This window comes from Cetorhinus maximus, chromosome X, assembly GCF_964194155.1.
Source record: "Cetorhinus maximus chromosome X, sCetMax3.hap1.1, whole genome shotgun sequence".
Lineage (NCBI taxonomy): Eukaryota > Metazoa > Chordata > Chondrichthyes > Lamniformes > Cetorhinidae > Cetorhinus > Cetorhinus maximus.
The window spans coordinates 4,176,204-4,187,845 of record NC_135917.1 but is presented as its reverse complement, the minus strand read 5'-3'; the positions used below and the strand labels follow the sequence as shown (position 1 = coordinate 4,187,845).

Below are 11,642 nucleotides of genomic sequence, written 5' to 3'. Positions count from 1 at the left end.
GTTCCTCCAGTTTGCGTTGGGCTTCACTGGAACAATGCAGCAAGCCAAGGACAGACATGTGGGCAAGAGAACAGGGTGGAGTGTTAAAATGGCAAGCGACAGGGAGGTTTGGGTCTTTCTTGCGGACAGACCGCAGGTGTTCTGCAAAGCGGTCGCCCAGTTTGCGTTTGGTCTCTCCAATGTAGAGGAGACCGCATTGGGAGCAACGAATGCAGTAGACTAAGTTAGGGGAAATGCAAGTGAAATGCTGCTTCACTTGAAAGGAGTGTTTGGGCCTTTGGACGGTGAGGAGAGAGGAAGTGAAGGGGCAGGTGTTGCATCTTCTGCGTGGGCATGGGGAGGTGCCATAGGTGGGGGTTGAGGAGTAGGGGGTGATGGAGGAGTGGACCAGGGTGTCCCTTTTTATATACCTTTTTATGCCCTTTCAGTCTTATTTCACCCCACCCCCACTAGAGCTATCTGTACCTTGCTTGTCCTGCTCTCCACTCTTAATTAGCACATTCCTTTAGATAATATCACCACCTTCAACACCTCTTTGTTCTTTTGTCTGTGACATCTTTTGGTTATCTCCTCCAATCACTGGCTGCTTGTCCCAACAACCACCCCCCCACCCCAAACCAGCTTATATTTCACCCTTTCCTATTTTTACTTAGTTCTGTTGAAGGGTCATGAGGACTCGAAACGTCAACTTTGCTCTTCTCCACAGATGCTGCCAGACCTGCTGAGTTTTTCCAGGTATTTCTGTTTCTGTTTTGGATTTCCAGCATCCGCAGTTTTTTGTTTTCATCACTGTGTTAAATGGTATAGATTTCGAAGAGAATCAGCAACTCAAAACTGGGCATCCATGGGGTACTGCAGGCCATTAAAAACAGAACTGTATACAACCATAATCTGTAGCCTCATGGCCCAGCATATCGCTCTCACTTTCACGATCATCAAGCTGGGGGACCAACCCTGGTTCAATGAAGAGTGCAGGAGGGCATACCAGCAGCAGTACCAGGCATACCTAAAAATGAGGTGTCAACCTGGTGAAGCTACAACACAGGACTACTTGCGTGCCGAACAGCGGAAGCAGCAAGTGATCGACAGAGCTAAGCGATCCCACAACCAATGGATCAGATCTAAGTTCTGCAGTCATGCCACATCCAGTCGTGAATGGTGGTGGACAATTAAACAACTCACTGGAGGAAGAGACTCCACAAATATCTCCATCCTCAATGATAGGAGAGCCCAGCACATCAGTGCAAAAGACAAGACTGAAGCATTTGCATCCACCTTCAGCCAAAAGTGCCGTGTGAGTAACCAATCTCGGCCTCCGCCGGAGGTCCCAAGCATCACATATACCAGTCTTCAAATAATTTGATTCACTCCACATGACATCAAGAAACAGTTGAAGGTACTGGATACTGCAAAGGCTATAGACCCTATATTTCTGCAATAGTACTGAAGACTTGTGCTCCAGAAAAGCTGTGCCCCTAGCCAAGCTGTTCCAGTAGAGCTGCAACACTGGCATCTACCTAGCAAAGTGGAAAACTGCCCAGGTATGTCCTGCACACAAAAAGCAGGACAAATCCAACCCAGCCAATTACCACCCCATCAATCTACTCTCAATTTTATCAATGAAGTGATGGAAGGTGTCACCAGCAGTGCTTTCAAGCAGCACTTACTCAGCAATAACCTGCTCACTGACACCCAGTTTGGATTCCGCCAGGGCCACTCAGCTCCTGACCTCATTACAGCCTTGGTCCAAACATGGGCAAAAAAAGAGCTGAACTCCAGAGGTGAGGTGACAGTGATTGCCCTTGACATCAAAGTCACATTTGAATGAGTGTGCCATCAAGGTGCCTTAGCAAAGCTGAAGTTAGTGGGAATCAGGAGGAAAACTCTCCACTAGCTAGAGTCATACCTAGCACACAGGAAGACAGTTGTGGTTCTTGGTGGTCAATCATCTCAGTCCCAGGACATCGCTGCAGGAGTTCCTCAGGGTAGTGTCCAAGCCTCAACCATCTTCAGCTGTTTCATCAATGATTTTCCCTCCATCGTAAGGTCAGAAGTGGGGATGTTTGCTGATGATTGCGCAATGTTCAGCACCATTCGTGACTCCTCAGATACTGAATTAGTCAATGTCTAGGTCTTGCTGCAATTGGACAATGTCCAGGCTTGGGCTGACAAGTAACAAGTGCCAAGCAATGACCATCTCCAACAAGAGAGAACCTAACCATCATCCCTTGACTTTCAATGGCATTACCATCCCTGTATCACCCACTATCAATATTCTGGTGGTTACCATTGACTAGAAACTGAACTTGACACCATCCAGGACAAAGCAGCCCGTTTGATTGGCATCCCATCCATTCACTCCCTCCACGACCGACGCACAGTGGCAGCAGTATGTACTTTCTACAAGATGCACTGCAGCGACTCACCAAGGCTCTTTCGACAGCACCTTCCAAACCTGCAACCTCTACCACCTAGAAGGACAAGGGCAGCAAGTGCATGGGAACACAACCGCCAAGTCACCCAAGTTCCTCTTCAAGCCGCACACCATCCTGACTTGGAGTGATATTGCTGTTCCTTCACTGTTGCTGGGTCAAAATCCTGGAACTCCCAACAACACTGTGGGTGCTCCTACAACACATGTATTGCAGCAGTTCAAGAAGGCACCACCACCTTCTCCAGGGCAATTAGAGATGGGCAATAAATGCCAGCCTAGCCGGTGACGTCCACATCCCATGAGCCAATAAAAAAAATTTCCTTCTCCAAAAAGGACATTGGTGAACCAGATGGGTTTTTAACAACAATTAATGATAGTTGTCACCATCACTGAGACCAGCTTTTTATTCCAGAGTTTATTCATTCAATTTAAATTCCACCAGCTGCCATGGTAGGATTTGAACCCATGCCCCCAGAGCATAGCGTGGACCTAGTCCAGTGAAATTACCACGGCAGCAGCATTTCCCCATTCTAATCATAAATGCTTTTCTAAGTGCATTGTTAAGACTTACTTCATAATAGATTCAAGATTTCTGCTTGCCTTTTTGTGGGACATGTGAAACTTGTTCCAGTCCTACTCAGGCCCCCTCCTTCACCTCTTTCTCAGTATATTCATGACTGTATTGATGCAGTTTCCTCATCTCACCCTGAACTAGAAAATGATCAACTTTGCTTCCAATTTCCATCTTTTTCTCACCTTCACATGATCCACGTCCAACTCTTCCCTTCCTCCACTTCTCTAATTCCATTTCAAAGGACAGGCTATCAAATATTCACCAAGTCCACTGACTCCCACAGCTACCTCAACTACACTTCCTGCAAGGACTCCATTCCATTGTCCGAGTTTCTCCGTCTCACCTGTTCTGATGATGCAACCTTCCATACCAGTGCTTCTGATATATCTTCCTGTTTCCTCGACTGAGAATCCCCTGGTCCCACCCCCTGCCCCATGGTGGTTGACAGGACCCTTGACCATGTCTATCCCATTTCACACACTTCTGCTCTCACCCTTCCCCTCCCTCCTATAGGCATGATAGGGCTGCCCTTGTCCTCACCTTCCATCTCACCAGCCTCTGCATTCAACAGATCACCCTCTGCCATTTCTGCCACCTCTAGCATGATGCTACCACCAAACACATCTTCCCCTCCCCTCTCAGCATTCTGCAATGAATGTTTTTATGCCCTACTCACTTAAACTGTAAAACATACACCAGGTAGGAACAAACTCCAGTTGCATCTAGAGTGAGCATTGAGCCCCATAATGTCAGTGCACAAGTTAAAGTTTCCAAGCTTTCCTGTGCTAGGAGGCTCCCAATTATAGAATGCTGAAGCACAGAACCAGGCCACTCAGCCCATCAAGTCTGCACCAGTTTTTTTCCTCCTTGAGCCACCTAGTCTAATCCCACCCTCCTGCTCGCTCTCCATACTCTTTAATACTCTTTTAAAGCAACCATCATAATTCCTTTTTAAAAGGACACTGCAAAACAGTTTGTGGCAGAGATTTATACATCCTAGCAATCCAGTGTGAAGAAATACTTTCAAACTGTCTATTCAAAAATTATTTTTGTGATTACTTTCATTTACCTCTCGTTGTGTCACTGACCAATGAAGACAATCACAAATCTTCATAACATTGAAGACCTCTATCAAGTCACCTCTAAACTTTCTCAGCTCGTGAAAAAAAGCCACAACTTCTCTCATCTCCCTGCAAAGCCAAATCCCCTGCCAAGTGATAGACATCTACAAGTAGAACCACATCCTGTTTATTATTTCTGGCTATACTGGTGATGTAACCTTGTGATGCAAGGCTAAAATAATTCATTTCAATTTAGTCAAAATTCATGAGGTGCATCCAAGACAGGATCCCCTCAAGGCCACAGCCTCAAGCTAGTGGATTCTTCCAGACAATGGTGGGCAAACACATCCAAAAGCATTTCCATTCTGGCTACACTGCATCAAAGACTTGTATTCCTACAGTGACTTTCAGGACCTCAGGATAACCCAAAGTGCTTTACAACCAAATGAAGTACTTTTGAAGTGTAGTCACTGTTGCATTGTAGGAAATGCAGCAGCCAATTTGTGCACAGGAAGCGTTGACCACCAACACGGTGATAACGACCGGGCAAACTTTTAGTGATGTTGAGGGTTAATTTCAGTCAGGACACCAGGAATAATTCCTGTGCTCTTCTTCAAAATAGTGCCACAGGATCTTTTATGTCCACCTGAGGGGTAGACGGGGCCTCATTTTAACATCTCATTCGAAAAACAGCACAGCACTACACTGGAGTGTCAGCCTAGAATTTTTATGTTCAAGTCTGTGGAGTTGAACTTGAACCCACAACCTTCTGACTCGCTGGTGTCACCAAATGAACCACAGCTGACACTACTTTCTCAGTAGTGTGTGGAAAAGGGCCTTGTAACCGGAATCATTTTTAGAGCCATCAAATGAATAAGAGTTACTCTACTCAAAATGAATAAGAGATGGGATGACCAATACCTGCTTCGTATTTGCCAGATGCCCAGAGCAGAGCGTGTACACCTAAGGAATGACATCACAGTACCTGGGTAGAAAGAAAAATATTAATTTGTTTCAGATCAGGTTTTAATTATTCTGTGTTTTGTATTTTCCTCACGTCTCAATCTGTCTCCGTTGTAACTACCCACCCCAACAAGATTCCTTGCTTGGGTCCAACTCCAGAAATTCGAGTCATCCTCTAATCCTTTACCCAAGAAGAACATCAATTTGTACTTGTATAGCTCCTTATATAGAGATTTAAGCACATGGGATGGTAACAATTAGAAGGGACATGCCCTGGCCATAAACAGAGAGCAGGGAGGAAATTGTATGAATCCAAAGTTAAAAGCTGAAGCCTTTTGGTGAGATGAAGTTGATTTGTAGATATGGTGGAATTAGTTTGGGATTTGATGAGCCAAATATTCAGGTTCAGAATTAGTTGTGGAGAGCAAGTGACTCCAGGAGCAGTTTGAGGGACAAAGTATCAGTGGGTGCACCGCTTGCCCAGTAGAACACATGAGCCAGCAGAGGTTGATCTGGGGTCTATTTGAAGTGAGTAATGGCCATAGCATTAGCAATCCAAATTCAGTATACCAGTAGAGGGACAGTGTGAGTGAAACCCAAGGACTGAGAGAAGTGAAGCCTAGGGATTCGGGAGACAATGAAAGGCAAATCCATGGGATCAGTGTAGATGAGGGAGCTGGTCCAAGGAGCTTACAGGATTGGGAGCAGCAATAGGAGCTTGAAGAGCGAGTCCCACCTATTCCAGCAAGGGTGATGGAGGATTTTTGAAGGATGAATGGAGTCAGCAGCTACAGGAAGCAAGCAGAAAGCAAAAGGTCATTCAGCAGCAATGGAGCAGAATCAAGAGCAGGATGGGGACCAACAAGAACTACCTCGGTGTAGGGTGAAAAATTCCTAGGAGGAAATAGACCAGGTAGTGATATGGAGACAGTTCAGCAGAGAACAGGCTTTGTAGAAAGTAGAAGCCACAGCAGAGCCCAAAACACAGAGAGCTTTAAACTTACAGTATGAATTAAAAATGTGCCCACTATTAGGGGCAGGGGAAGAAAGGAGATTAGGAGGGGAAAAATAGCAACAACAGTAGGCCATTCAGCCCCTCACGCCTGTTCCACCATTCAATTAGATCATGGCTGATCTCAAGTTTAACTCCATCTACCCACCTTGATTCCATAACCCTTAATACCCTTTCCTCAAAAATCTATCAATTCCAGTTCCAAAATTTTCAACTCAGCCAGCTTCAACATGTTTTTTTTTTGGTGGGGGGGGTGTGTGTGTGTGGGGGAGTTCTAGATTCCCACTACCCTTTGTGTAAACAAGTGCTTCCTGGCATGTCCTCCAAAAGGCCTGCCTCTAATTTTTTTTTTAAGGTTATGCTCCTCTATTCTTGACTCTCCCACCAGAATAAATAGTTTATCTCCATCAATTCCTTTATTAAATTTCAAACACCTCAATTAGATCACCACTTCTAGGCTCAAAGTAATCCAAATTTATTCTACATTACTTGTCCTCATAATTTAAGTCTTTTAGCCCCTGTATCATTCTGGTGAATCTGCATCACCGCCAAGGCCAATACATCCTTACCAAGGTACAGTGCCCAGAACTGAACACAGTACTCTAAATTGGGTCTAACTTTATATAAAACTTAAGAAAGCTGCAATACAAACTGGCTGAAGATAAAAACCAAAACCAAGTAGACACAGGTTGTTTCCCCTAGTTGGAGAAACTAGAATACAAGGGGCACAGTCTCAGGATAAAGGGCTGATCATTTAGGACTGAGATGAGGAGAAATTTCTGCACTCAAAGGGTTTGAATGGATTCAAACCCCAGAGGGTTGTGGATGCTCCATCATTGAATGTATTTAAGGCTGGGATAAGCAGATTTTTGGTTTCTCAGGGAATCACGGAGCATGGGAAGCAGACAGGAAACCGGAGTTGAGACAGAAGGTCAGCTATGATTGTAGATCCGCAAAAGGAGGCTCAAGGGACTGTAACCTACTTCTCACTCTTCAAAAAAGTACTTGCTTGGTTCTAACCCACTTTTGGATGTCCGAAGGTCACGAAAGGAATATAACTCTTGCACTTTTACACTTGCCTTTAATTGAACAGGTTTGGGGAAGAGAGAAAGAGAACAGAATGGGGGGGGGGAAGGAGTGGGGAAAAACGCACCTCCAATCAAAACATAAAATAACAGAAATAAACTGTATTCATTTTCTTAAAACAAATAGCGTCAGGAAGGAAAACATTTGATGACATGGCAGAGCACATGTTTAATTCCCTGGAAACTAGGGGGAGAACACAGACAACTTGCAGAAATCCCGAAATGTGTATATATATATATATATAAAAAGAGCAGAAAATGCTGGAAAAAAAACTCAGCAGGTCTAGGAGCATCTCTAGAGAGAGAAAAACAAAAGTTAACGTTTCGAGTCCGCCTGACGCTTCTTTCCACTACCCTGGCAGAGGTCCTGGATGGTCTTAGCACTCGACGTGGCCCTAAGGATTCCTAAAGCGGCTCAGTGAACCTGACATTTCCAGAACCACTTTCAAGGTTTGATCAATTCAAAAGAGGATTATCCAGGATGATCGGTTGTTTTAGGGCAGGGGGGCGGGACAAATTTTTTTTTTTTTTTTATAGCCTTAAATGGTTTAAGTTTCTCGTTAAACCCAGTCCAAGATTTCGGGACAAGAGCGCAAAAAAAAAAATAAAGTTTTAACGGTAACACATTTCAAAAGCTCACATTTAAAGTACGGCAGAAAAACGGCCCAGATAAATAAAAAAAAAACAAGACTCCCAAGATTTCGAATTTGCATCTGCCTCGATAAAATGGTTACTCGGCCACTTAGCAAGACGACATCGCCATTCTAAAGACGTTCATTCGCATTTAATAAAGCGACCGAGTTGCTCTGTAAAATGAAAGAGGCTATTTAAAATCGCCTCAGAAAGCCCCCCCCTTCCCTCCCCCCCGCCCTTTTACCTGACGGTTCAACACTGTACAATCCGACTTGCTCAGGGGCCGCTTGCGTAGCAGCGAAACCCTTCCCGTGACGTTTACCTATTTATGGTTCGAAAGCGATAGCCGCGGCGATCCGGAAGATTCTGGAGCGTATCCTGGCAGTGGGGAGCTGCACGAGCTTCAGTCCCACCGCTGGCCATCTGGGGTGTCTCTACACTGACATGCTCCAGTTGGCAATTTTAATTCTTTTGCTTATCTCCACCTATCACTGGCCCTCTATCCACCCCCACCCCCCCCCCTCAAACCAGCTTATTTTTCACCTCTTTTCTATTTTTCCTCAGTTCTGTTGAAGAGTCATACGGACTCGAAACGTTAACTGTGTTCCTCTCCGCAGATGCTGCCAGACCTGCTGAGTTTTTCCAGCTATTTTTATTTTTGTTTTGGCATTTAATCTCTCCTGCCTTTCACCTATCCCACTTTTTTTTCTTCTTCCCACTTTCATTTGCTTAAAACCTGTGAACTTCAACAATTCCGATGAATGGTCATTGGCCTAAAATGTTAACTCTTGTTCGTCGCTCCAGGGATGCTGCCAGACCTGCTAAGTGTGTCAGGAGTTGCGGTTTTTATTGGCAATTTTAAGAATTTAGTTTTTTTGATGAATGAGCAAACATGATGAACCCAACTTCCCACATCCACTGTATTTTTTCATGGGATGTGGACGTTGTCGCCCATCCTTAGTTGCCCTTGAGATGGTGCTGGGGAGCTGTGTTCTTGCAGCCCATCTGTTGCAGGTGCCCCCACAGCGCTGTTAGGAAGGGAATTCCAGGATTTTGACCCAGCAACAATGGAGGAACAGCAACAATGGAGGAACAGCAATATAGTTCCAAGTCAGGATGGTGTGTGGCTTGGAGGGGAACTTGTAGGTGGTGGTGTTCCCATGCGTCTGCTGCCATTGTCCTTCTAGATGGTAAAGGTCATGGGTTTGGAACATGTTGTCGAGGTAGCCTTGATGAGTTGCTGCAGTGCATCTTGTAGATGCTACACACTACTGCGTCGGTGGTGGAGGGCGTAAATGTTTAAGGTGGTAGATGGGGTGCTGATCAGGCTGGCTGCTTTGTCCTGGATGATGTCGAGCTTCCTGAGTGTTGTTGGTGCCATACAATTTTATGCAGAGGATCCCATCACACTCTTGACTTGTGCCTTGTAGATGATGGACAGGCTTTGAGGAGTCAGGAGGTGAGTTACTCACCTCAAAATTCCCAGCCTCCGACCTGCTCTTATATCCATAGTATTTATATGGGTGGTCCAGTTAAGTTTCTGGTCAATGGTAACCTCCCCCCCAGGATGTTGATAGTGGAGGATTCAGCGATGGTAATGCCATTGAATGTCAAGGGGAGATGCTTAGATTTTCTCTTGTTGTAGGTGGTCATTGCCTAGCACTTGTCTGGCATGAATGCTAATTGCTACATATCAGCCCACGCCTGAATGCTGTCCAAGTCTTGCTGTATATTGGCTTGGACTGCTTCAGTATCTGAGGAGTCACAAATGGTGCTGAGCATTGTGCAATCATCAGCGAACATCCCCACTTCTGACCTTTTTTTTTTCTGGTCATAAGGTTTTATTAAGAGTGACAAGTATTCTTTATATTGATGTTCACGTGCATCCAAAAACTTTGGCACTTAACAGTTCCATGAGTCTTAAAATACATGTCTTGTAAACTGATCTAAGTGCACTTATTAGCCAATCCTAGTCAAACATGAATGACCAATAGACATGCTGTTTTCTTTAATCAACCTCTTTAATTGTTGGACCAGATTACTTCTGACCTTATGGTGGAGGGAAGGTCATTGATGAGGCAGCTGAAGATGGTTGGGCCTAGGACACTACCCTGAGGAACTCCTGCAGCGATGTCCTGGTACTGAGATGATTGACCTCCAACAACCACAACCATCTTCCTTTGTGCTATGTATGACTCCAACCAGTGGAGAGTTTCCCCCGATTCCCATTGACTTCAATTTTGCCAGGGCTCCTTGATACCACACTCGGTCAAATACTGCCATGATGTCAAGGGCCAATCACTTTCACCTCCCCTCTTGAGTTCAGCTCGTTTGTTCATGTTTGGACCAAGGCTGTAATGAGGTAAGGAACTGAATGGCCCTGGCGGAACCCAAGCTGAGCATCAGTGTGCAGGCTATTGTGTAAGTGCCGCTTAACAGCATTGTCGCCAACACCTTCCATCACTTTGCTGATGATTGAGAGGAGGCCAATGGGATGGTAATTGGCCGAATTGGATTTGTCCTGCTTTTTGTGGACAGGACATATCTGGGCAATTTTCCAAGTTATTGGGTAGATGCCAGTGTTGTAGCTGTATTGGAACATCTTGACTAGGGACATGGCTAGTTCTGAAGCACAAGTCCTCAGTATTATTGCCAGGATGATGCCAGGGCCCATAGCCTTTGCAGTATCCAGTGCCTTTAGTCTGTTTCATGACATCACACACTGTGAATCGAATTGGCTGAAGATTGGCATCTGTAATCCTGGGGAAGATGGTTGCAAATGCTTGAGCCTTGTCTTTTGTACTGATGTGTTGGGCTCGCCCATCATTAAGGGTGGGGATATTTGTGGAGACTCCTCCTCCTGTTAGTTGTTTAATTGTCCACCACCATTCATGATTAGATGTGTCAAGATTGCAGAATTTTGATCACACCCTTTGGTTGTGGGATCGCTTAGCTCTATCGCATGCTGCTTCCGCTGTTTGGCATGCAAGTAATCCTGTGTTGTAGCTTCACCAGGTTGACACCTCATTTTTAGGTATGCCTAGTACTGCTCCCGGCATGCCCTCTTACACTCTTCATTGAACCAGGGTTGGTCCCATGGCCTGATGTTAATGGTAGAGTGAGGGATATGCTGGGCCATGAGGTTACAGATTGTGATTGAATACAATTCTGTTGCTGCTGATGGCCCACAGCTCCTCATGGATGCCCAGTCTTGAGTTGCTAGAGCTGTTCTGAATCTATCCCATTTAGCACGGTGGTAGTGCCACACAACACGATGGAGAGTATGCTCAGTTTGTCTCCGCATGGGCTGTGGTGGTCACTCCTACCTACACTGTCATGGATAGATGCATCTGCGGAAGGTAGATTAGTGAGGCTAAGGTCTAGTAAGTTTTTCCATCTTGTTGGTTCCTTCACCACCTGCTGTAGGCTCAGTCTGGCAGCTATGTCATCATAACTGTCCTCAGTACGGTACTCAATGACCTAAACTGCAGGGGCAAAAGGGCAAATATTCAATAATGTTAGCCTGATAGTTCTGATTTTTTTAAAGCTGGTCTTTCAGGTCAGTTTCACTGATAATAACTGCAGATAGGAACTGCTGCTGCCTCTGACCTTTGGGCAGCTTCGTCATTCCAATTTTTTTTTTAACTCCTGCCAGATAACCACGAAGTTGCCCAAAGGTCAGCAGCAGTTCCCATTTACAGCAGCTGTTAGGAGAGTGTTCTCAGTTGAATATCTAATGGTAAGTCCCTGTAATCATTTTAGAGCTAATTGGATGCTGTGTCTGTGTGTGTGTGTGTGTGTGTTGGGGCGGTGGGAGGGGGGGGGGGAAGGGGGGGTGCAGTGGGGATTAGGGTGGGGAATTGGGAAGATCACTTTTAAG

The 11,642-nt window shown here is 45.3% G+C and overlaps 2 protein-coding genes across 2 annotated transcripts in view; both read right to left on the bottom strand.

The window, feature by feature from the left end:
- Positions 1 to 8,084, bottom strand: part of suox (sulfite oxidase) — a 24,995-nt gene extending 16,911 nt beyond the window's left edge. Inside the window, exons 1-2 of the mRNA XM_078534569.1 lie at positions 8,007 to 8,084; positions 4,991 to 5,054 (exon numbers count right to left, since the gene is read on the bottom strand). Coding sequence (XP_078390695.1) covers positions 4,991 to 5,046 — 56 coding nt within the window. The 5' untranslated portion in view covers positions 5,047 to 5,054; positions 8,007 to 8,084. The remainder of the gene's footprint in view (positions 1 to 4,990; positions 5,055 to 8,006) is intronic.
- Positions 1 to 11,642, bottom strand: part of cdk2 (cyclin dependent kinase 2) — a 434,240-nt gene that overhangs the window by 308,794 nt on the left and 113,804 nt on the right. The gene's annotated exons all lie outside the window — the stretch shown is intronic.